Source organism: Pipistrellus hanaki, assembly GCF_964339955.1.
Source record: "Pipistrellus hanaki genome assembly, chromosome: 3".
Lineage (NCBI taxonomy): Eukaryota > Metazoa > Chordata > Mammalia > Chiroptera > Vespertilionidae > Pipistrellus > Pipistrellus hanaki.
Window position 1 is genome coordinate 151,164,180 of NC_140505.1, and position 25,129 is coordinate 151,189,308.

The following is a 25,129-nucleotide window of genomic DNA, read 5'->3' on the forward strand; positions in this document are numbered from 1 at the left end:
CTCCACCGCAGACCACGTGGAGCACCTTCTCCTTCCGCCTGAAATGTCCTTCCTGACCTTTCTACCTGGTCAGCCCCGCTCACCCTTCCACCTCGACAGCACAGTCTCTGACCTACTCTTTTGAATACATTCTTTATGCCTCCTTCAAGATCGTAGCCTTTATACAGAGATCTGTAACAGCTCCTCTCCCACTGTCTGAAAACTCATTATTTACATGTTCATCCGTCTACCTCTGAGCTCCTAAAATAGTACAATCACGCTTGCTTCCCCTCCCCCTTCCCACCCACCCCCCACTTATCTTTCATACCCTGTAGCCATCACAATGTTTAGAACATGAGGCACTTAATAAAAATGTGTTGAATGAATGGAGGAGCAGATGTTTTGAATGGACTGTGAAGGACAAACAGGTCATAACAGATGTAAGTAGGAGGAAAAGGGGGGAGGAGAAGGGAGCTGTCTGGGTTAATGAGTGAAAATCACATGGTTATGTTTGAGAAAGATTAATTCGGCAGCAGAGTGAAAGGTCTAAAAAGAGCCAAGAGAAGAACCATGAAAGTTAGTTAGCTATTTTTGTAGTTCAGACAAAACCAAAACAAAGATAACTTTGACTCTGTGATGCCAACAGAAATATCAATAGAAAAGACTTATTAGAGATGGATACTCTCCTTGGAAATACTCACACTGTAATTATGTCTTGTGTACATAAATCACTGAACTTTCTTATTAGATTTCCTTCTACATTAATCTGTTCCACATCATTTTCCTTTCTTTAGGATTAGTGGGAAGAATTGCATTTATTAGGCAGAAAATAGCCCTTTCATTTTTGCCTAGAAAGCTCATGCTTGTAAAAAGACCAGAAATCCATTTAAATTGCTCTCTCTTCCCACAGGCAATTATGTAACTTACCTGGAAGCATAAAATGTAAAATGGCTCGAAGTGCCTCCAGCTGCACTGACAATGAGGCCCCGTGACTCTTCATCACTGTTATTATTTTGGGGGCCACTGCTGCCATTACATCCAGGGGCATGTCACTAGAGATACAAGATTGAAATGCTTATCAAAAACACAAACTGATTTCATTGCGCAAGCACCAATTTGAAACAAGGGCGTGGAAACAGAACCAATACATTCTATCAGAAAAGGCTATATGAAAATGCATTTGAGCCGAAACCAGTTTGGCTCAGTGGATAGAGTGTCGGCCTGCGGACTGGGAGGTCCCGGGTTCAATTCTGGTCAAGGGCATGTATCTTGGTTGAGAGCACATCTCCAGTAGGGGGTGTGCAAGAGGCAGCTGATTGATGATTCTCTCTCATCGATGTTTCTAACTATCTATCCCTCTCTCTTCCTCTCTGTAAAAATTCAATAAAATATATTTTTAAAAAAAAGAAAAGAAAAGAAAATGCATTTGAATGCAGTCATATGAGCCCACATCATTTTAATTATTCTTTAATTAAACTTTAACCTCAAGAAGTTGAATTCACAGTCACCTGGGCATTCTTTCCTTTCCTTTCAAGCACTAACAACTCCCATATGAGCTCCACATGGGTTACTGGCAACAACCCTAAAAAGATGCTATTATCCCCATTTTCCAGATGAAGAACTGAAGCTGATGGAGGGTAAATATCAAGGTCCAATCACTAGAAGTGACAGGGCCAGGGCTGGAAGGCAAACTCACCTGACCCCCACGGTAAGGGCTCTTCACAGCATATTGCATGCCTCTTCTGGAATAACAGCACCAGACTTCTTACATAGTTTTCTCGTTAGTTTTATTTGCATTAAAGTTTTGACTTCTTTGAGGTATTTTAACTATTCTTTCTTAATTTTATTTTTTACCAGAGGCCCGATGCACAAAAATTTGTGCAAGAGTAGGCCTTCCTTCCCCCGGCTGCTGGCACAGGCTTCCCTCTGGCACCCGGGACCCGGGCTGGCTTCCCTCCAGCCCTGGCTTCGTCAGGAAGGACGTAGGGAATGACCTACAGAAGATGTCTAGTCTAATTAGCATATTACCCTTTTATTATTGTAGATTTTCAATTATAGTTTCTATTCAATATTTTTTATATTAGTAATCATAAACTTTACAAATAAAATGGTCCCGTTGATATTTCAAATATCCACCTGCCCCATACATAGTTATTACAATATTATTGACTATATTCCCTAAGCTGACCCTACATCCCATGACTAGTTTGTAACTGCCAATTTGTACTTCTTCATCCCTTCACCTTTGTGCCCCAGTCCCCCAAAGCCCCTCCCCTCTGGAAGCCATCAGTTTGTTCTCTGCACCTATAAGTCTGTTTGTGTTCTGTTTGTTTTTTTCTTTAGATTTCACATATAAGTGAAATCATATGGTATCTGTCTTTGTCTTATTTCACTTAGCATAATACCCTCTAGGTCCATCCATGATGGTGCATATGGTAAAATTTCATTCTTTTTCTATGGCCAAATAGTATTCAATTAGAGCCATGTCCTCTCTTTGCATGGTTCCACAGTCACTGACATATAATCCCTCTTTTCCACTTTAAAGTTCCCGTTTAAACACAACCCCTGTTTGTACCCCCTTCCCTTTATTTGGCAATCCCAGCTGGGTTCTTACCACTAAGCCTTACACATCACTGCCATTGCAGTATCACACAGTATGTGATTATCTATTTGCATATCAGTCTTCCCAACTGCACAAGGAATTTTCAGCAGAGTATGCTGTCAGTTAACTCTGAATCTCCCGGACTGGAACTGTATGCATGTTATTTGCGAGAAAATAGCCAGAAACATGAATTGCCCAGAATCTACAAAATCTTAAACTGTTGGTTAACTCCACTGTGTTTTCACCTCATTTATAAAGATTCACACACTTCCAGGACCATAAAAATCATGATTATGATAAACTTCATTTAAATATTCAAGAGCATCTTTTAAATAAGAGAAATTCAACTCAAAGATGTGACATATATAAATACAAATGGAATAGCTGAGCTGATGAAGAAAACAATGTAACCCTATTCCTTTTACATCTGTAGATGTGCTACATGCAATTCTTCATGCTGTATGCTTTCCATTTATTCATATTCAATAACAGCATTAATAATAATAACAACTATGATTTATTGAGTGCTTATTCCACCAGGAATTATCCTAATCCCTTTCTTTAAAGTAATTCATTTAATTCTTACACTCTAAACGTACTGATGAGGTTATAATTATACCTCTTTACTAATGAGGCACCTAAAATTTAAAGAAACAGTTGGCTCAGATTAGTAGGAAAACCAGGCAAGAAATCAGTTTTTATTGCAACATCTGTGCCATACAGTTTTCCTTTTATGCATGACAGCGTTCTCTACGGCCTATTTTTGTTTGAAATTTACTCACTATGACCAAGTTACCTCACATTCCTTGGCATAAATGTAAAAAGGCCCTGAGCATATCCTGTAGCCCCATCGCCACCCCCAGATGGCGATGGGTCTCTGCTGTGCCTCTCACCAGCCAGACAGTCTCGACATCTCTGGACTAGGACTACCTGTGAATAAAAGTTTCCCAGCTAAGGCCGAAACTGGTTTGGCTCAGTGGTAGAGCATCGGTCTGGGGACTGAAAGGTCCCAGGTTCGATTCCGGTCAAGGGTATGTACATTGGTTGCAGGCACATCCCCGGTGGGGGGTGTGCAGGAGGCAGCTGGTCGATGTTTCTCTCTCGTCGACGTTTCTGGCTCTCTATCTCTCTCCCTTCCTCTCTGTAAAAAATCAATAAAATATATTTTTTTTAAAAAAAAGTTTCCCAGCTAAGGAATAAGCAGGAAGAGAAGACAAAGTTAATTTAAATGAAAGGACAACCATAAAAGTTAGTTGTGGAAAATCAAGAATTAAAAGCCGTATCCTGATCCGAACTTTTATACCTTTCATACACAGTAATTTGAAAAACTATTTAAGGTTACGTGCTATATAATTGCCACTTTGAAAAATGTACTCAACACCAGGCATGAAGCATAGATGCAAACCTTCAACATATTTCTACAATATCTACCAGTCCTTTCAATATTCAGACAAATCTGTGATATCTTGATGTGATATTATATTACACAATGTTTCAATTATCAAATGCCTTATTTTTCTTTTCATTCTTAGGAATATGCTTGAAATATTTATATTCTACCTGGTCCAATATTGCATCTTCTGCATAAATTTATGAATCTACATTACCTTCCTTCGAAAAGATGATTGAGCATTTTGCAGCCACTTTCAGCCACTTCAGGGGAGTGTATATGCTTCTGCATCAACTCCAGCACGTTCAGGTAGATTCCTTTTGACAACAGGATTTTTCTGAAATTAACTAAAAGATTTTTTAAATGTTACTTGTAGAAATAAATACACATAGAATACTAAAGAGTTCAAAATCATAGGAAAGTACATATACAAGTCTATATGCAATTTATATTTTATTGACAACTTTACAATCATTAATGTTTGTTTCATTATAATATACTAGAGGCCTGGTGCACAGAATTTGTGCACAGCAGGGGGGAGGGTTTCCCTCAGCCCGATCTGCACCCTCTCCAATCTGGGAGCCCTCAGGGGATGTCCAAATGGGAGGAATCAGGCCTAAACTGCCAATTGGACATCCCTCTCGCAATCAGGACCTCTGGCTCAGCTGCCTGCCTTCCTGATCCCCTTAATTGCCCTCCTCTGCCAACCTGGTCACTCCTAACTGCCCTCCCCTGATGGCCTGATGGCCCCTATTAACTTTTTTTTTTTTTTTTAATCTTATCCTTTTCACACATAATTGTATTTGACTTCCTTATTGGCTTCTCTCTCTCACACATTTTTTTCTCTCCTTTATGTAACACTTTTTCCTACTAACTCATCATTTATAAACTTTTCTTTCCTCCTTATTTCCCAGTAGGGGAGGGGGTGTGCAAGAGGCAGCTGGTTGATGTTTCTCTCTCATCGACGTTTCTAGCTCTCTATCTCTCTCCCTTCCTCTCCGTAAAAAAAATCAATAAAATATATTTAAAAAAAAAAAAAGATGTGATAAGACCTTGGTTCTTTTGCTTGGTTACATCAGAAGTTTTAACATCCCCTCCTAAAGAGGTTAAAATCTAACCAAGGGAATACTTTAAAATATAGAAGTTATTCTAGATAAGCAGTTCGCACATGTGAAGTGTGCCTCAGAATCACCTGTGAGCTTACTAAAACATAGATTGACTGGGTCCCAACTCCAGAATTTATGATTCAGTAGGTCCATATAGGGGTCTAGAATTTACATTTTTTAACACATTCTGAGGCAATGCTGCTGAGCCAGAGACCACACTTTAAGAACCACTATCCTGGACACAACTCAATTTGAGACTTGAAAATTAAGAACAGAAATTTAACGAAACACTAAACCTAGAGAAGAAACTTTATCACAGAGTCACTTTACAGTTTACAGAACACTTTATACATTTTATTTTATTTACCAACTATCTACATAATATTCTTGACTTCATTCCATTTTAGTGATAAATTATCTGCTTTTAAAGGCCAGTAACAAGATGCTTCTCCCTTCAGGGCTGTACTTTGATAGTTAGCTTCTTTCATGGCTGCATAGTCTCAGTTTCATCTCCTCTGACTCCTAACACATTTCCTCCAAAAAATTGTTTTATTTTTTTTTTTTTAGCTACCAGGCATATCAGTTATTTTTATTTAGTCTTATTATCTCTCTTCCCCACTATAGGTTAAGCTCCATGAGCCTGAGATTTATATTAAATTGTTTTATCCCAAATGCCTAAGCATGTGTGATACACAGCAGGACCTCAATAATTAATTAATTAATTAATTAATTAATTAAAAATAAAAAATAGCCAAAACCGGTTTGGCTCAGTGGTAGAGCGTCGGTCTGCGGACTGGGAGGTCCCAGGTTCGATTCCGGTCAGGGGCATGTACGTTGGTTGCGGGCACATCCCCAGTAGGGGGTGTGCAAGAGGCAGCTGGTCGATGTTTCTCTCTCATCGACATCTCTCTCCCTTCCTCTCTGTGAAAAAATCAATAAAATATATTTTAAAAAATAAATAAATAAATAATGAAATAATGAAATTAAAAATAAAAGATGTTTGATTCTTTGCCTTAAGACCACAATGGCAGAGTCTAATGGACTGGCTGCCAACAAGAGAAGTAAAGAAGAAAGCACACTGAGACTGGTAGGGGATGCAGAGGCACGGAACAGACTGGTCCAGTGCCCACATGTGTCACTTTTTTCATCAGGAGGGAGATCGTCTTTGTGGAGACCACCCAGAGGAACATGGGGTCCCAACTCCACACCAGACGCCCAGCCCAAGGTCCTAGAACTGGGGAAAGAAGTCCCCATAACTACCAGTGCGGATTGGGGCTCAGTGACACAGAGGCTACTGGAGACTCAGCTGCTCCTCTTAAAAGGCCAGCATCACAACCTGAACCTACGAGGTTCTATTTCCTCTGAGCTCCATGCTGGGCAAGGCTGGTGGACTCAGACACATACAAGGAAAAACTGGACTTTTTAGAAGCAAGGCAAGAACATGGGTGCAGCTTTCTCCCAGACAGAGGTGCTCACAGAAGTCATTGCTCCTATGCTGGGACCTTCCAGGTCACAGTGCTGACTGGCAGCCATTTCTGTTTGCTCCACTCTAGTGATTCCCTAAGACCCTGCCTCATCCAATTTACAACCCTACCTAGGCCTTGTGCAACTGTTTTTGCATATGAATGGCCTGTCCTTACTCAGTCTAAAAATCTCTCAAACAAGCTGCAGCTGGGACAGGAAGCACCAAACCTATCAATAAAAGGCCCAATACCTGGCACCCGCACCAGCACCAGCACCAGCCTGCCTTGCTTCATAGCTGGGCCTCATCTGGGTACCTCCAAACCCGATGCAAAGAGGAGGAATCTGCAGCTCTCTCTGTAGCTCCTGCTGGGTAGCCCCAGGCAGTGGCTGACTTTACACCTCCCTGGAGACCCAAGAGCCAATGTACCCAATGGTCAGTGTCAAACCATACCAGATAACAACTCTTCACATCCATAAGTGACACACTCAAGGGGCAGACTTAGTGAACACCAAAGCCCCATTGAAGCATGTCCTGCCCCATAAGGGTATCTTCTGCACAGCAGCTCTTCCACTGTAGTCGCAAATGGTCCCCACAGCCAATTGTCCTGGATGTCAATTCCTCTCAGGGACACCAACAGCAATTAAGGCTCAACTACAACAAGACTGTGCACACAGACTACAAAGGAGTGCACCTAGAGCAAGCATGTCAAACTTGTGGCCAGTGGGCTTTATGTTTGACATGCTTGACCTAGAGTATCCACCTCAGGTGATTGGGGAGGCTGAGCCACTGGGCCCTATAGGATACCTACTACACAAGGCCTCTCACTCTATTAACTTAAGAAAACTTAGCAGCTCTACCTAATATATAGAAACGAACACAAAAAAGCAGCCAAAATGCAGAGACAAAGAAACATGTCACAAATAAAAGAAAAGGAAGAAAGCAAACTACTGAATATAGAGTTCAAAACCAAGATTATAAGATTACTCAACAATCTTGTAGAAACCTCCAAGCGACTTAGTGAGACTTTCAAAGATCTTAGTGAGAATACCAAAAAAGTAGAAAAGGACCAGTCAGAAATTAAGCATACACTGACTGAAATAAGGAATTCATTAGTAGACTAGAGGATCCCAAGAATCAAATCAACAATTTGAAATATGAGGAAGCAAAAAATACCCAAGCAGAAGAGCAAAAAGAAAAAAGAATCCAAAAAATATGAAGGTAGTGAAAGGAGACTCTAGGACAACTTCAAGCATACCAACATTCACATTATGGGGGTGCCAGAAGAAGAGAGAGAATAGATATTGAAAACCTATTTGAAGAAATAATGACAGAAAATGTTCCCTACTTGGTAAAAGAAACAGACTTACTAGTCCAAGAAGCACAGAGAACCCCAATAAGAGGAACACATCATAATTAAAATGTGAAAGGCTAAAGACAAAGAGAGAATCTTAAAAGCATCAAGAGAAAAGTAGTTAGTTACCTACAGGGAGTACCCACACAACTGTCAGCTGATTTCTCAACAGAAACTATGTAGGCCAAAAGGGAATGGCAAGAAATATTCAAAGTGATGACTAGCAAGAACCTACAACCAAGGTTACTCAGCAAACTATCATTCAGAATTGAAGGTCAGATAAAGAGCTTCACAAACAAGAAAAAGCTAAAGGAATTCATCACCACCAAGCCAGTATTATATGAAATGCTAAAGGGTATTCTTTAAGAAGAGGAAGAAGAAGAAAAAGAAAATGATAAAAAAAAAAATATCAACAAAAAATTGCAACAAATACATATCTATCAACAATTGAATCTAAAAATCAAACAAATTAGAAAGCTAATGAACAGAATAAACTGGTGAATAAAATAGAATCATAGGCACGGAAATGGAACAGACTGATGATTCTCAAAGGAAAAGGAAGTAGCAGAGGGGTGGGAAGAGATTAAACAAAGATCTTATATGCATGTATGCATTACCTATGGACACAGATGATAGAGTGGGGAAGGCCTGGGCGGGGTGGGGCAGGAACTGGGTGGAGGGAAGCTTTTGGAGGAAAACAGAGGGACATCTGTAATAATCTCAACAATAAAGATTTTTTTAAAAAAAGAAAAAAACTGTTTCATAAAATAGAATATAGGCATACATTGGAAAACTACCCAGTCATTAAAAATGTAAATGTAAGGATTTATATTTATCCACACAAAAAATGTGCACTTTGTCTGTATAAGAGTGTATGATCCCATTTCTGCAAAAAAAAAAAAAAAGGAAACATTTTGTCTATATCACATGTGAGTACATACAGAGAAGTGCAGAAGAAACACATCAAACTATTTATTTTCTTCTTTTTTTACCTATATATATTTGATATATAGTGTATATATATATATGATATATAGTATAGAGAGATATGTATAATATACATGATATATACTTACTATATATAAGCATGTATATACTTACTATATATATCAAATATATACATATTACATTTTTTACAATGTGTTGCTTTTATAATTTAAAAAATACAAAATGTGTTTCATTTTATTGAAAACTAAGGTGCACTCCTTACCATTTTGTTCTAGAAGAGTGCACAAAGCATTCGCAGATGCCTGGAAGACTTCTTTTGATGAAGAATACATCAGCATGGAGAGCATCACTTCCCGGTGAGCTGGGAACCTTGCACAAATTCAAACGCAATGTTAATCTTTCCAATCATGATCTCAAATATTCACTTTTCTACCCTAACAAAATACAAGGGCACATATAGATATATTTTTTATATCACCTTCACTTACAAGAGTAAATTATGGTTAAACAGTTTTATATGTATTTTTAAGTTAGATTTAAATCTATTAAATGCTAATAAATTAGTATTTCTGTTTCTTCAAAGTTGATAAGCAGTAGAGGAGAGGAAAGACAGCAAATCTATGAAAAAGTGGTTAGATTTAAAATAGAAAGATAAAATGAGAAAAAGAATGGAAGCAGAAAAGGAAAAATAAAAAATTGTAAAGCAGCAGTGTGAGTTTTTGAAATGCAGAGCACAGATAAGTTTTCTTTTAATGATGTATTTATTTTAAAGATTCCTATGGCTATTGACAAATCGGTGTGCCATGAAGTGAAATTTATAACTGCAACATGAATCTACCTTACCCAAACCTCCTGAAAAGATTGCTCAAGGTGAACCAGGATTAACATTTCCTTTCAAAATTGAGATGTTTAATTAAATAGTAAGTGTGTTATTAATTCTCTTCTAATTGGCTGTGGGTCACTATGCAAACAGGCAATAAGGATTGGATATTACCATTGAAGTTTCCAAGATAAGTCATTTAAATACTGAGTGAGAGTAAACAGCACAAATGTAAGCAGCTGCCACAAGACACGAGTATGGCTCTGATACAAATCTAATAGAGACAGATCTCCTGTTTACAGTTTGTATCTTTGGAAAGAAGGCCCGTGTTAGGTTTGAATAGCATTCCCATGGAAAGCCTCCTCAAGAGGTATCAGCTACAAATAATGCTCCCAGGAGAAGGCAGGTCAACAGTGCAACATCGAACAGGGAATTACTACAGGAGGCTTCTAAACACATTTAACTCCTGAGAGTGACCACCTGCTGGCTAGTCACTGCAACAGAAAAGGTCACAGGTGACTGTGATTTCTATCACCCGAGACTATTTAAAATGGCATTATTTAAAATATATATTTTTGTTGATCTCAGAAAAGAAGGGAGAGGGAAAGATATAGAAACATCAATATTGACAGAGAATCATTGATCAACTGCCTCCTGCATGCCCCCTACTGGGGATGGAGCCTGCAACTTGGGCACACGCTCTTACCAGGAATCTAACCATAAACTCCTGGATGCTCAACCACTGAGCCATGCCAGCCAGGCTAAAATGGCATTTTAAATGAACAGCATAGCATTTTAAGGTTCTTTCTTGATGATTCATAGTTTACTGAATGACTCTTGACTCCAAATGTCACGGTAATAACTCAGACACACAACCTTTTACTAATTCCTGAAGGTAATGGGATCACAATATTATCTATCCACTACTATTTTGTGAAGGGACTTTAAACATGTGTGCCTATATCAAAAATCTTTCTAACCATATAATTTGCAGTTATGGTATTTCATATACATTGATTAGAAATATAACTAAAATATTCTATCATATAAAATCAAAACAACTGACTGGCCATCTTCATCTCCAATCTTCTCGTGCAAACTGTTTTGGTACATAAGGAGATTATTTAGGGCCCAGCAGGCAGCCTCCTGGAGTAGGGGAGGAGGAAAAAAAAAAACTTGTCAAAACATAAATCATTGAACAAACAATTTTGAATAACTATAATATTTATGGAGTCCAACCTGTACATGCTCTGTCTTTCTATGCCACGTTAGGGCTTTGTAACAGGCTTCTAGCCAAAACAATTTTTCTTCTTCTTCATCATCATTCTCCTGATTTTCATTCTTTTCCTCTAAGTCTTGATTTAAAAAAATGGTCTCAGCTTGAAAAGAACATAAATATATCTTACTTACAGTTTGAATGACCAGATCTAAGTTCATATTTTGAAACAAAATGAATAGAGTGAGGTACTCTTTAGTAGCGGCTTTGGTTAATTATAAAGAAACTTTTTAATAGATCACACACCTCATGACACTGCTATCCCATTTTGCTAGATGGCCAAATGAGGAAGAGGGAATCAAATATAACTAATGGACTATGGGAAGATTAATGGAGATTAGCTGCCCTATAACAAAGTCAAATCAAAGATGTAATGGTGTATGAACTTGGGAAATGTTAATTCCCTTGAAACAACATAAACGGATGAACAAAAACAGACCCAGAGACAGAGAAGTATTGATCAGACCTTCAACCTTCAGAGGGAAGGAAGGGGAATATGGGGGTAAGGGGAAGAGATCAATCAAAGGACTTGTATGCATTCATATAAGCCTAACCAATGGATACAGACAACAGGGGGGTGAGGGCATGAATGGGAGGGTGGGGGGATAGGGACACATATGTAATACCTTAATCAATATAGAAATTTTTTTTAAAAAAGTATCCTCTACTGGAAAATGAATTACATTAGGACAGAAAAGGCACTTAATGGATCCTGCTCTACATATGACTTTCTTGTTATAATGTTAACAGTCAGGATCAAATGTACCTGTAAGAATTTCCTTTTTAGTAAAGTTACTTACTGAGAAGCGCTAAACAGCTGAGCCCTGCAATTTGCAACTTTGCATTCTTTGAATACCGCTGCACAGCTTTCACCACAAACTCGTGTACCTGGTTTAATACCAGGATATTAAAAAAATTACCTGAAAGTTAAGTGAAATATTAGCTGCGTTCTCACTCAATGAACTAAAATTAACTTTAATTATATAACAGCATTTAAATCAGTACATTTAAATAGTGAATAGTTCAATGACATTAAAACATATATTTACCTTAATTAAAATAGCTGAACATGATGGCATTAAGATTTAAAAACTTATTTCATGCAGTCATTCATTAATCTTACTTAGGCAATGGAACTGACTGGGCAAAAAATAATATGTTTGAGTGATATTAACTTTGTGTTCTTGGACTCCCTCTCATACCATCATTATATGAAAACAATGAGGTGTCTGTTAAACCTGGCTCTACAATATTCATTGTACGTAACAGCTTAATTGTCCTGTCTTATGAAAGATGGGGCGGGGGAGGTAAGGCCCTCCCTTGCCATTAAATGCTTTTGCTAAAACATCCTTCTTTCGCTCAAAGAATACTGCTAAGAAATTCCATTGGCACACTTATTAATACTTGATCTTGTCTGTGGAAATCCTAGAAGACAACCAAGCAAATATGTCAACAACTTTAACCCTACCCAGAAGTCCTACACCTTTTTACACTCATTCTTCCAAGAATCAACACATCATTCAAAAATCTAAATCCTACACAGATAATAATTTAATAATAATAAAAAAAATTTTAAATCTAAATCCTGAAGAGGAAAAATAAATAATATTCTAAAAGATGTGCCTCTTTCCATTCACTGGTTTGTAATTCACTGACCGTTGCCAGGTTTCCTTCTAGAAGTAAGAATGGCACTCCTACTTAGCTGTAGGGTAATTAAAATGATCCCCGAGAAACAAAGCCAGAATAGGAAAAGATCCCATATAATAAAACACCTGAAACACATTAAATAACAATCAGAGCTTTTAAAATCAAAAGGTAGTTTTACGAGGCATAGCTCTTCGTTACAAAATACCCTCATATGTTCTGTCTCTTCCAGATGCACCCACTAAGCAGACATGCTCCCAAACCCTTAATGATCTCTGGTCTTGGAGTCATTTTAAAAAGATTCTCTTCTACTTTTATCCATTTATCTAAACTTGGTTCTTCTCCCTACTATTATTTCCATGCCACTGCCAGTTCTGTGACTGGGCAAATACCAGTAAGCCTGGCCCCACCTTCTTTTCAGACAATTTCTGTAAAAATACATGTAAATTTTATAAGGCTATAAATGCATTAAACCCCTAATTAGATTACATAATCTGACAAAATGCTAAGTATTTATATCTTGACTTTGAGTTTTTATTTTTATTATGAAGAGAATGTTAAAGGTTTTATCCAGCTTCTTTGGAAATAATAACAGGGACAATAAATTCTCTAGTTTTTAAATAGAACACATAGTAAACCTATTGAGAAATTAATGAGAGGGGGAAAAAGCATCCTTGTCTGAAGATAAATTTTGTAGAGAGCATCTGAGAAGGCACGTGAGCATTTCTTTAATTATTATGAGCTGAATCCAGTAGCATTGGCAGAGCCATGTCCTGGAAACATACCTGGCCAGGGGCAGGAGTGTTGTCAGCCTGACCTTTAGCCCAAGCACCAGAGGAGGGGTTTCATTATCTAACCCAGCCAAGCACCAGGAACAAACATGATTATCTGGGCCCACCAGAAGTGTCAATTATAAAGAACCCTCAAGAATGCACATAATCTTCTTTGTCTTGGGTTTTAGTAAAACTTCCTGTTTTTTTGCTGTAGAAAACTCTGTGTTGGCTCTTGATCCCAGTCTCTCCCTCAGAGGACAGTGATCCCACCAAGTCCCAGCTTTCCCTACTGTATTTGTGTCTGTCTCTTTCATTTTCTCAATCCCCCATCGCCCCTACTCAGGAGCCAGACCACTCTCTAGCCTCACAGGATGTGGAAAAAGAGAGATATATTTATAAAATTTGATGGCTTTTTATTTTCAAAAAGTTACAGAACAACACAAAACTTAGTGATGTGCTATTTTTTTTGGTTCATTTAATTTCAATAGCATAATGCCAAGCACCCTCAGGTACCAGGACAGTCCTATTTGTTAAGCAACTACCATTTCCCTGCTTCCAACAATGAATCACTTCCTCTGACTCATTACCAGGGATTAAGGTGAACTCATATTTTTATTATAAATTGAGCAAGCTGTAACTTGACTGTGGAAAGTGGCAGAACATGAAATAGAGGATTGTATGTTAGTATGGCACTCTAATCTCTACTTTCCAAAGTGAACAGTGGCATTGCATTAAAATGTTCTCAAATATGTCCTTCGTAAAACATAATAAGTAAAAATCTCAACTGATAAAAAAAAAAAACGATAAACTAGTAAATGGCTACTACGTCTTAGAAGAAATGCTTTTGTTTAAAAATTCAGAAATCCAAGCCCTCAGCCTGATTTCACCACTTACTCACTCAGGGGTCCTCAAACTTTTTAAAGTGGGGGCCAGATCACGGTCCCTCAGAGAGCTGGAGGGCCGGACTATATGAACTACTAATTCCTACTGTAACACCTTGGCTGCGCTCACTGCCCAAAAAACCTGGCGGCCGGATCAGACTCCTCTGCGGGCCTCATGTGGCCTGCGGGCCGTAGTTTGAAGACCCCTGCTACATGATCTTGGGTAGCACACAGACTTGCTCAACTGGGTCCTCATCTGTAGGTTTGGCGATGTGGTAATATGTCTTAATATTTGAACTTTTATTTCACAGTTTCCAAAGTCATTTCTTATATATATATAATAGTGCTGTTTTATTGATCCTTTAAATAATCCTGGAAGATGGGTTGGGGGAGGAAGTGGGGCAGGGAGGTTCACCAGGGAGTTGAAACAAGAAATGTGAGGCGAAGGAAAATGGGTAGCCTTGTAGGAAAGTATGGGTCGCTCAGATCAATGGACTAGCCCTGGACTCTCTCCAAGGTAGGGTATTTCAACCAGAGTCCCTCACATTCAGCTTGGACCTTAAAATGATTCTGAAGTGCTCCTAGATCAGTCCTGTGCCCTAACTCCTGCGAATCCTGAGGATCTGTAACTCAGATCCTCGGGATTTGGAGAGATTAAACTCAGTCAGAGATGCTCACAAGCATATAGGAAAACAAGACTGCGGCAGACTGGCAGCACAGAAGCCCTAAGGTTCAACTCCCAAGAACTTCTTATATTGGAATTCTCAGATACAAAACACAAGGTAGCTATGGATTAATGATGAAAGAAAACCAAAAAAATCTCAACACAAAATTCTGGACAGTGTTAACCTCTGTAGAGAAAGCAGAGAAAGAAATAGCCCAGAGCAGCTTTACCAACCTAGCAATACACTAATATCCAAGTTGGTTGGAGAGTCCTTTTGCATTATGCTTCACATTTACTGCATATTATGCTCATTCTTTATGTGTCAACTATTTGCATGATGATACTTAAAAGATCGCACGAAGACTTCTCTTACATTGCCCACATCTATGTTTGCCACTCCTTTTAAATTTCTCCTAAGCATGACAGGACAGTTTATACTTTTACAGTATTTCTACCTAATGTATGTCAGTATGTTACTTTTCCATCAACATAAAACATCCATATGCTATATACACTTACATCATATAAACTATGATAATAAATGAACCAAGAATTATAACTCACCTAATGTAAGCCTATGGAGCAAGCAGCAACTCACTTCTTGAATTTTTTCATTGGCAGGGAATGCTTTCATGGCTTCGACCACAATGTTGTAACACCTGACATTGCCACTCATGAGGACTTCAACATTGTTGCCTAAATTTAGAGAAATTCTAATCATCATTAAGGTAAGAATATTCCCTTGGGAATACACGTACAAAAACTTCTTACATAGACTGTAAATCAATGGCAGCATAATGGCTACATTTCCAAATTTAAATAACATGTTTTGTCAAATAGCTATAAAAATACTATGCTGTTCATTGCAGGTATAATAGGATTTAGGATTCATCTCTAGCATTAAAGTTGCTCTATTCCTGTTTTGTTTTGTTTTGTTTTGTGTTTTGTTTTGGCTTAAAGACTTAAACAAAATAAATGGAAAATTGAGAGTGTTTGTATATAAGTATAAAACTATAATGTCTTGGCCATAAATTTCCCAATAAATGAATTTAGGACCTATTTCTTAATGAGCCACTAGTATATTGGATAAAGGCTTTTAATTGTTCCTTTTCCTCAAATCATCACAAGAAAAATGAAGATTCTATTCCATACCTAAAAAGCTAAAGTCAGTTATGATCAATTTTCTGACCATCCAGAGGGACAGCAGAACAGCCTGTGTGTAAGGCAATAAAACCAAGCTTTCTGAAGACCACAAGACAGATGATGAAAAGGATGGGGGACGGGGAGGAGAGGCAGCGTACTGAAATATATGACTAAAGGACAAACACTGGTGAACCAGAAAGGGAGGAAAGAATCTCTGGGAAAGACAACTAATTAACAGAGAGAGGGAGTGGGTGAGCAGAACATATATGGAGAAAACGATATGTCCGAATGAAATGTTGACTATTATTAAAACAAAAAAAAGATGTTTGCAAAATATTTTTATTTCTTTTTCAGCATAGTCAAAATTACCATTTCCTTAAAGCACATATTTTTATGTTTAAGTTGTACTAAAAATATTAACTATAGAAAAACATGTTAAAATGAAAGAAAAAAATGACCTCTTAAAAACATTTTTCTGCATTTACTCAGAAGAGCAGACACGATTTTCTCTACGACTCACTGGTAAATGTCTTCCAAGTATCAGTGTTTAAAACATTGACTTTTTAAATGTGCTACTTTCTTTGACCTTTACATTATGAATCCACACATTTTCCCTGGGGTTATGGCCGATGTGGGTGGGAAACACTGAATTTCAAAAGCAGCCAGCCCCAAATCTATAGTAATAAAAGCATAATATGCTAATTAGACCAGATGGCCTTCCAGACAACCTTCCGGTTGAAGTTGGGGCTTTGAGGGAAGCTCAGGTCCTGGGTGCCAGAGGGAAGTTGGGTGCTGGCAGCCAGGGGAATTTCTTGTACAAATTTCATGCATTAGGGCCTCTAGTAAATAAATAAATGTATAAACATAGCCAAGGAAAATTAAAATGAAGAGTATATTCAGTTTGTTGACAGTGGATGACTCAGAGAAATCTAAAAGTATGTCTGTTATCTATTATTGCTCAGCCCCATCTACTTCCAACTGTTTAATTTCCTATGGATAAGAAAATGATGGCTTTTATAACCATTACAAACAAAGGGCTTTCTTTCACAAGGAACCTGGGTTTTTACTGAAGTCTCACACCTGCAGATTTTCATGTCTGAAACCATGTGTGCATATTCATGTAAAGTACCATATATATGAAATACAAATTAGGTAATAATATGGTCAATGTTTTTATAACACACTAGAAGCTCACTGCACAAAATTCATACATGGGGGTTTGTGTCCCTCAGCCCAGCCTGCACCTTCTCCAATCTGGGACCCCTCAAGGGGTGCCCAGTAAGATTGGGCCTAAATGGGCAGTTAGACATGCCTCTCACAAACCAGGACTGCTGGCTCCCAATCACTCACTTGCCTGCCTTCCTGATTAACCCTAACTGCTTCTGCCTGACAGCCTGATCACCTCCTAACCACTCCCCTGCCAGCCTGATTGATGCCTAACTGCTCCCCTCCAGCCTGTTTGCCCCTAACTACTCTCCCTTGCAGGCCTGGGTCCCCCTACCCCAACTGCCCTTCCCTGCAGGCCCAGTCGCCCCCAACTTTCCTCCTCTGCCAGCCTGGTCACTCCTAACTGCCCTCCCCTGCAGGCTTGATCACCCCCAACTGCCCTCCCTTGCAGGCCTGGTCCCTCCCAACTGCCCCCCTCCCCTCCGCTGGCTATCTTGTGGTGGCCATCTTGTGTCCACATGGGGGTAGCCATCTTGTGTATTGGAGTGATGGTCCATTTGCATATTACTTTCATTATATAGGATAAAGGCCTGGTGCAGAGGTAGGGGCTAGCTGGTTTGTCTTAAAGGGTGTCCCAGATCAAGGTGGGGGTTCCCTTGGGGCGTGGGGTGGCCTGGGCGAAGGGCCTGTGGTGGTTTGCAGGTCGACCATACCCTCTGGTGACCCAAGTGGAGGCCCTGGTATCTGGGACTTATTTATCTTCTATAATTGAAACTTTGTAACCTTGAGTGGAGGCCTGGGCCTGCCAAGGTTGCAGAAAGCTTGGCTTCCTCCATTGCCTGGGAAACCCAAGGCTCCTGCTCATTCAGTGGCCACAGCCATCTTGGTTTGGTTAATCTGTATATTTGCTCCTGATTGGCTGGTGGGCGTGACATGTGGATGTAGCATGGTGATGGTTAATTTGCATATTACTCTTTTATTAGATAGGATTATATAACAGGGACTAGTCTGCATTTTTCACATCATTTAACCCATCTATGAGCAGATAGGAGCCAGGAATCCTGAATTGTGAGAGATATGTTTAACTGTCGGTTTAGGAATTGGGCCTAAACCAGCAGTCAGACATCCCCTGAGGGGTCCCGGATTGGAGAGGGTTCAGGCTGAGCTGAGGGGGTTCCCTCCTCACTCCCATGCACAAATTTCATGCCTGGGCCTCTAGTTACTAGATAAATGCAGGTGTATCTCCTGGATAAACCCTCCCAGCTAATACCTGAAATACAAAATGCTCATGCACTTACAAAAGTAATAGAATCTGAAGCATTATCTGAGCCCATTGACAATCACTGGTAGCATCCATGGCAAATTAATGTTTTATCTGTACTTTTTTGGGATTTCACACCAAAAAATGCTAAACAAGATCACAACAAAGTTTAAATTCCTTCCTGTGCCTGTTTGGGTCCTTTAAGATCTTTTTATGTTTCTCTTCTCATCCACTGACTCTTATCAAGCCCTGCCACCACCTCCATAAATGACACATGAGCAGACACTCAAAGCTGTGCACTTACACACACACACACACACACACACACACACACACACGCACGCACGCACACACTTATGTATGCACACAGATGCATGCACACACGTACACACTCTGAAACACAGTTTACTGAGCTACTTTTATCTCCTTAAATGCACTGTGCTCTCTCTTGCTTTAGCATCTTTATACTTCATGCTCCTCCCTCTTTGCCTACACTTCCACTTCCCCTCACACCTCCCTATACACAAGAAATCTCTTCTCATCATTCAAGTCTCTGTTGAGAGATCATGCCTCATGCCCTGTTTGTTCTCCTAATCCAAGGTACTTCGGCCAACTCTTGCCTTATAATTCATTGCAGTCGCCGATGTACTTCTCTATACTTCCCATAGTACTATGGGCTCCAAGAGAGCAAGAAATATGTTTATGTTTTCTATTACAGTTTCCCTATATAAAGCCCAGAGTCAGCTCCAGTACAATATCAATAAATTAAAAACCAATGAAATGCATAAATAAATGAATGGGTTCAACACCCATAAGTTTCTAAATAATAAAAATATTTTTAAAACACACTCCGGAAGGAGATATGTTATAATTGTTCACACATAAAAAAAGAAATCATGTATATAGGCTACTTACAAGGACTTGCTAGAGAATGTAAACAGCACAGTACATAAAGCACAATTTCCTCCTCCTCTTTAAAGTTTTTTAACGCAGTTAGCAATGTCATATAATCTTTATTCTCCACAAATTCAATCAGTTGCTCCTCTGATACTGAAAAATAAAAGGCAAAATATTGAAAAAGCTTAAAAGATGACATATCAAAAATATAATACTCATGATAGTTGTATGAGATACAATAAATACAATAAATGTATGTTTATATATATCAGCAAAAAGCCCTTCCTAAATTTTATAGTGGGAAAGGAGCTATTGAGATTAAAATAATTTTGTTTTGACCTATATTAGTTCCTCTCTAATTTGAAATGTAAAAAGTGTTAGTCATCAGTTCTCAGAAAAACGAAATTATTTACAATTTCATTTGGGGAATTTGGGAGAATCCTGACCAATGACTAATAAAGATAGCCCACGCATGGGAAGCAAACATACCATAGTACTGAAAAGGAGTGGTTAACTGTAACCGTTGAAGGACAGCTCAGCTAAATCTACCCATTCAAGAGGAATGAACTTCAGCAAATGACAAGTAATTAGACTTTCAAACACTCTGTCTTAATGGTCTTGATTTCATCAATGATCAAAAATTATCATTAATTTTCATAATGAAAGTCTCTTGATCAAGCCAATGAGTTCCATTTAGAGTCGCTTTATTGGGTGGGAACTTCAAACACATGTACCAAAATCCGATTTATCCAGACTGAGCAAAGCGCTAACAAAAATGTTAGAAAATGCAACACTCCTCATGATCAGTGTTACTTTTTTGTTTTTCAACTTTTTACCGACAGCCTACATAATATAATGTGAAATTAGGTCCTTCTAATAAGTCAGAAGTATCATGAGCCTTTCATTTTGTGGAACAGCTTCCACAGCATACTTTCAAATCGTGAAAAGTAACTTTCCAGGTGCCACGAAGTCCCGGGAGACACTCCTTGGAAAATTTAGCAATTTTCCTACCCTACACTGACCACCATAATACTGTCAGCACTGTTGAACTTTCCACTGAATGAGATCTTGACATTCCCTGGTGCTTCTCCGTATGTCATGGATGGGTCCCACATGCTGGTGAGAGTGTGATGTTAGCCCTTCTTCCTTGAAGAAGGATATTCCCTAACAGGCCCCATAAGACAATAAAACCTCATGCCGCACTTTGCCCAATTCTTAGCGAGAACCTTGTTGCAAGATAAAACGTTTATAGAAGATAACCCACAAGACATGCAGTTCTTCCATTCGTTACTCACAGCAAATTCTTCTCCCCAAGCATGAGCAGCTTGCAGGCCAATGCTGTTCTGACTCTTGACAGAGTGTCTTTCACTGAAATACATTTTGTATCTCTTGCATATTGTGTGTACTTCATCATCTCATCCAAGGAAACTTTTGGGAGGATTTCTCAGGTCTCTCATGAGACCCATGGCCTGTCCTCATAAATAGATTTCCTTTTATCTCAAGTAAATTTGTAACCAATGATGTTTACCTCTTTTCTTTGCCGGAGAGAAAGCAAAGAGCTAAATTTCCGGTCCAATGCTTTGCAAATGCACAGGACCTGAGGTAGGAAATCAACTTAACCTATCGTTTTCATATCATTTTCTCTTCATCCATTTCCTCATCATTTTTTCCTCTAGTGTATATAAATATCTATCTATACGCTATTTAAAGTCCTTCCAGAATGAGATGGAATTCAACAGTAGGGTATCTATCCTATTCCTGGAGCTGCCAGGCAGTAGAGTGGTAAACTGATAAGGACACAGGGCTCACATAAATTATTCTCATCCTAAACTTCCCAGCACAGTCACCTCTCATAATGATGCATACGCTGCTCTCAAAATGTAGTGGTAAATTGAACTGCAGTGGTGGCAGCTAGCTGTGTGCCCTCAGGCAGGTGGCTCATTTCGCCTGATCTATTTCCCCATCCAGCCAGTGAAAGGACCAACTCTAAAATTACATGATAATCTCTGTTATCAATCTCAGTGCCATCTGAGAAGACACATATTGGACTTTTTCCTAAGGGGCATTTTGTAAACCTCCTGAGTTACCAATTTCTAAAATCTCTGGTGATGACTCAACGTCATAAACCCAAATGTAACCTAGCTTGTCTTCAGTTTTATTTGTTCTTTCTTAACACCCACACATTTGCAAAGTGAACCTTACGTCTTGTTAAGCAATGGAAGAACGTGTACTATGATTATGTCATTTATAACCCATGAATAAAATTTATTCCACAAAAGCAAGCAATATTTCTGAATGAACCCCATTATTTATCCAAGACTGACAACTCCTGCTTCTTAATAAATAGTACATATCTTCTTGGTATCATAATTATATTTTACATATTTTCTAGGTATCATAATTATATTCTACTTTTCCTATTATACACCTTTTTCTCATATAAATTTCTTATATAAATATAAAAATAAAGAATTTGACATTTTAAATACCTCTCTCAAATAGCACGTGTAAAGCTTTGCATCCAAGTTTCTGGACCTCGCCATTGGCTGAAAACCTTTTCATGGCATCAAAAATTAATAAGAAAATATCGCTTTCTTCATCCAATATTAGCAAAGTGATTTTACCTGGAATGAAGAGAACAATATGTCCCAAGTAAGCAGCTGCTTTAACATTTAATGAGTTAATTTTAACATGAGGATGACATATGGTTTGTGGGCTTTTTAGTTTTGATAAACCACGAAATTATCCCAGATGTTAGATCTACCAACCTCTACCATCTTTCTAAATAAATCAATTTCTAGTACACTTTACTATGCAATTCCCAATCAATACCTGTAGCCAAGACATCTTGCCTTCAATTCCTGAAACGTATTTCTATCTGCCTCTTTTACAACACTATTCGAATATCCCAAACATAGGCTACTCCTGTTCCCAATCATCATCAATGATACCATCACCCAATAGTTACCCAAGAGAGAAACCACCAGGTCATCTTCCTTCTTCACATTCCCTTCACACTCTGCCCAACCAAAGAGTCAACTCATTGCCAAGGTAGATTCAACTCATTGAATCTATCTCCTAAATATCTTGAAAAGTCCTTATGATCTAGGCCCCTCCATGCCTATTGTGTTCAGGAGCTCATCTTCTCTCGCCTGGAATGCAAACACAATTGCTTAACTGCTGGGCTTTGCCCAAATTTCTACTTAGTTTATTCCTTGAATGATATTTCTAATACTTTCTACTTAATAAGATCTCAATATCCCCTGGTACTTCTCCTTATGTCATGCGATGGTTTGAAACAGAAATAGATATAGACATATAGAGCTTCAACTATAAACCTACAGAACCAGGAACTAATAATTCAACTATTACATGCATAGTGGCCCTTTAAATAACTATCTTACCTTATCAAAGGGAGGGTGTTCGGTAAACCTTTTGCTTAAACTATTGAAGGCCTTATCATACCCTTCAGTCTGATAAATAAGACTCTTCACAAACTGGCTGCTTTATTTCATAAGCCCCACATCTCTCCACGCATTGCTGACTCCAAACCCGCTAAACTCCTTACTGATCACTAAACATTTTCTTTTTTCTCCCTCTGCACTTGCACTAGCTCCTTGCTCTTTCCCACCACCAACATGCTCCTACCATAATTCAAGAAACAACAACAACAATACCTATTCTGTCAATAAAAACAGTAGTCCTGGAATGAAAGTGGTGGTAGTAGTAGCAAACCCTGTATAGTATATAGCATGTTAAATATGATTGAAGCACTTCCTGCTACCACGTATAAACCCACCACAGCCCTACAAAGTAGGGGCAATTTCCATTTTAGAGATATGAAAACGGAAGAATCTTGAGAGGTAAGTCAGCTGTGTGACTTTTTCCAAGGTCCAGCAACTAATAAGAGGCAGGGTTGGATTAAACTTGTGCCTGTCCATGGTCTTAACTTCTACAAACGAGTTTAGCTGCTCTCTTCTCTGTATTCAGAGGCTGGTTTTTTTTTCATATCCGTGTTGTAGTACTTTTCTTAATAAATTGAAATTGTTTATTTAAATACCCTCGATGTCGCCGAAACCGGTTTGGCTCAGTGGTAGAGCGTCGGTCTGCGGACTGAAAGGTCCCGGGTTCGATTCCGGTCAAGGGCATGCACCTTGGTTGCGGGCACATCCCTGGTAGGGGGTGTGCAAGAGGCAGCTGGTTGATGTTTCTCTCTCATTGACGTTTCTAGCTCTCTATCTCTCTCCCTTCCTCTCTGTAAAAAATCAATAAAATGTATTTTAACCCTTTACACTCCGCTGTCCCCTCTCAGGGGACATCGGAATTCTAGCATATCACTCGGATGTCCCCTCTCAGGGGAGACATTGCAGTTTATTAGTGATTACGGGGAACTGAGTTAATTCAACGCACGTGTCTGCCGCAAAGTAGAGTCGAGTAGCTGGTAGCCAATGTCCAGAATGGTTCAGAGTGCAAAGGGTTAAAAATAAATAAATAAATAAATACCCTCGATGTCTCTGCCTGTGCTGTCCATTTGGTACCCACTAAGCACATCTAGCTTTTTCAACTCTTAATTAAAGTTAAATAAAATTAAAATTCAGTTTCTCGCATTCTAGATGTTCAACAGCTACCACGTATGGCTACTAGCCATGATATCACAAAGTGCAGATATTCAACATTTCCTTCATTTCAAAATGTGATACTGGGCAGTGGTGCTGAGCTGTCCAATATTTCTATGTTGAAGGAATTCTGCTTTATCTCTCTTGCAGTTCTCCACCACAAAGAAAGTGTCTAGTAACTATTAAATCAACTAATAGGCCAAACAATAAAAATGATTCATAAATTAACCTTTAATAAGTATATGGAATAAACTTTAAAACATATTAAAAACTTGCCTAACAGGGCAAAATTATGAAAGTTATGTGGAAGAAATTAAATTGACTAGTCTTTTCAAAACACACGGCAAATTTCCTGTCGGCACACTGTTATATAGTCCAGTGTTGGTAGATTTTTTTAAAATTCATAAACCCTCAGCAGCTTTCTGTTCATTGCCAAAAGAGAACGATTCCTCTCCCCTCAAAAAAAAAAAAAGAAGAAAAAAATCCCAAGGATGAGTTTAAAGTAAATCATGGCTGAGATTCGTTAGAAGGTTCCATTACACATTTTAATAAAAGGTTGTGAAGTGGTGAGTACATTCTGGCCTTTCCTCTCCCTCTTCCCTCATACTCTGATCTTTACCTTCTTTGTTCCTTTCTCTCTCTCCTTTTGGGTCCTCATGGCTAAGGGAGTCCACCCGCAGGTCCAGCCCCTCTGGTGCTATTCTCACAGACCTCTCCACTCTGCTGAGCTGTTCTCTGACGTACATCAGGCTCCACCACTGGGAAGGAAATGCCTCCCTGCCCTTCCTGATCTGCTTTCCTGTGAGCAGGTGTCCATCGCAGCCATGAGCACAACTAGTTCAAAATATCAAGAGTCTTTGTTTTCTGATCCAGACGAAGTTTCCTCAGGGAAAGAACCTAACACATGGAACCACACCCTAATTCTGTTACTTATGGGATGAGGCCACCTCTCTGTGCTTCGGTGTTCCTTTCCCAAAAAACTGAGATAAATACCTATCTCCAGAGATGTTTGGAGGATTGTGTTCTTAAAGGCATGTGAAGTATTTTATAAGTGAAGCGTGGCATCTGTCAAGCACTCAAGAAGTAATGCTATATATTTTTTAAATATTACTATTATGTCATATTCTAAAAATATATGATATTATT

General features: G+C 38.8%; 1 protein-coding gene across 4 annotated transcripts in view; it reads right to left on the reverse strand.

The window, feature by feature from the left end:
* Positions 1-25,129, reverse strand: part of LRRK2 (leucine rich repeat kinase 2) — a 120,784-nt gene that overhangs the window by 86,557 nt on the left and 9,098 nt on the right. For all 4 annotated transcript variants that reach the window (XM_084877800.1, XM_084877799.1, XM_084877798.1 and 1 more), the window contains exons 5-13: positions 21,857-21,991; positions 19,386-19,520; positions 15,464-15,595; positions 11,738-11,857; positions 10,901-11,040; positions 10,728-10,807; positions 9,104-9,210; positions 4,189-4,318; positions 907-1,031 (exon numbers count right to left, since the gene is read on the reverse strand). In XM_084877800.1, the coding sequence (XP_084733926.1) occupies positions 907-1,031; positions 4,189-4,318; positions 9,104-9,210; positions 10,728-10,807; positions 10,901-11,040; positions 11,738-11,857; positions 15,464-15,595; positions 19,386-19,520; positions 21,857-21,991 (1,104 nt within the window). The remainder of the gene's footprint in view (positions 1-906; positions 1,032-4,188; positions 4,319-9,103; positions 9,211-10,727; positions 10,808-10,900; positions 11,041-11,737; positions 11,858-15,463; positions 15,596-19,385; positions 19,521-21,856; positions 21,992-25,129) is intronic.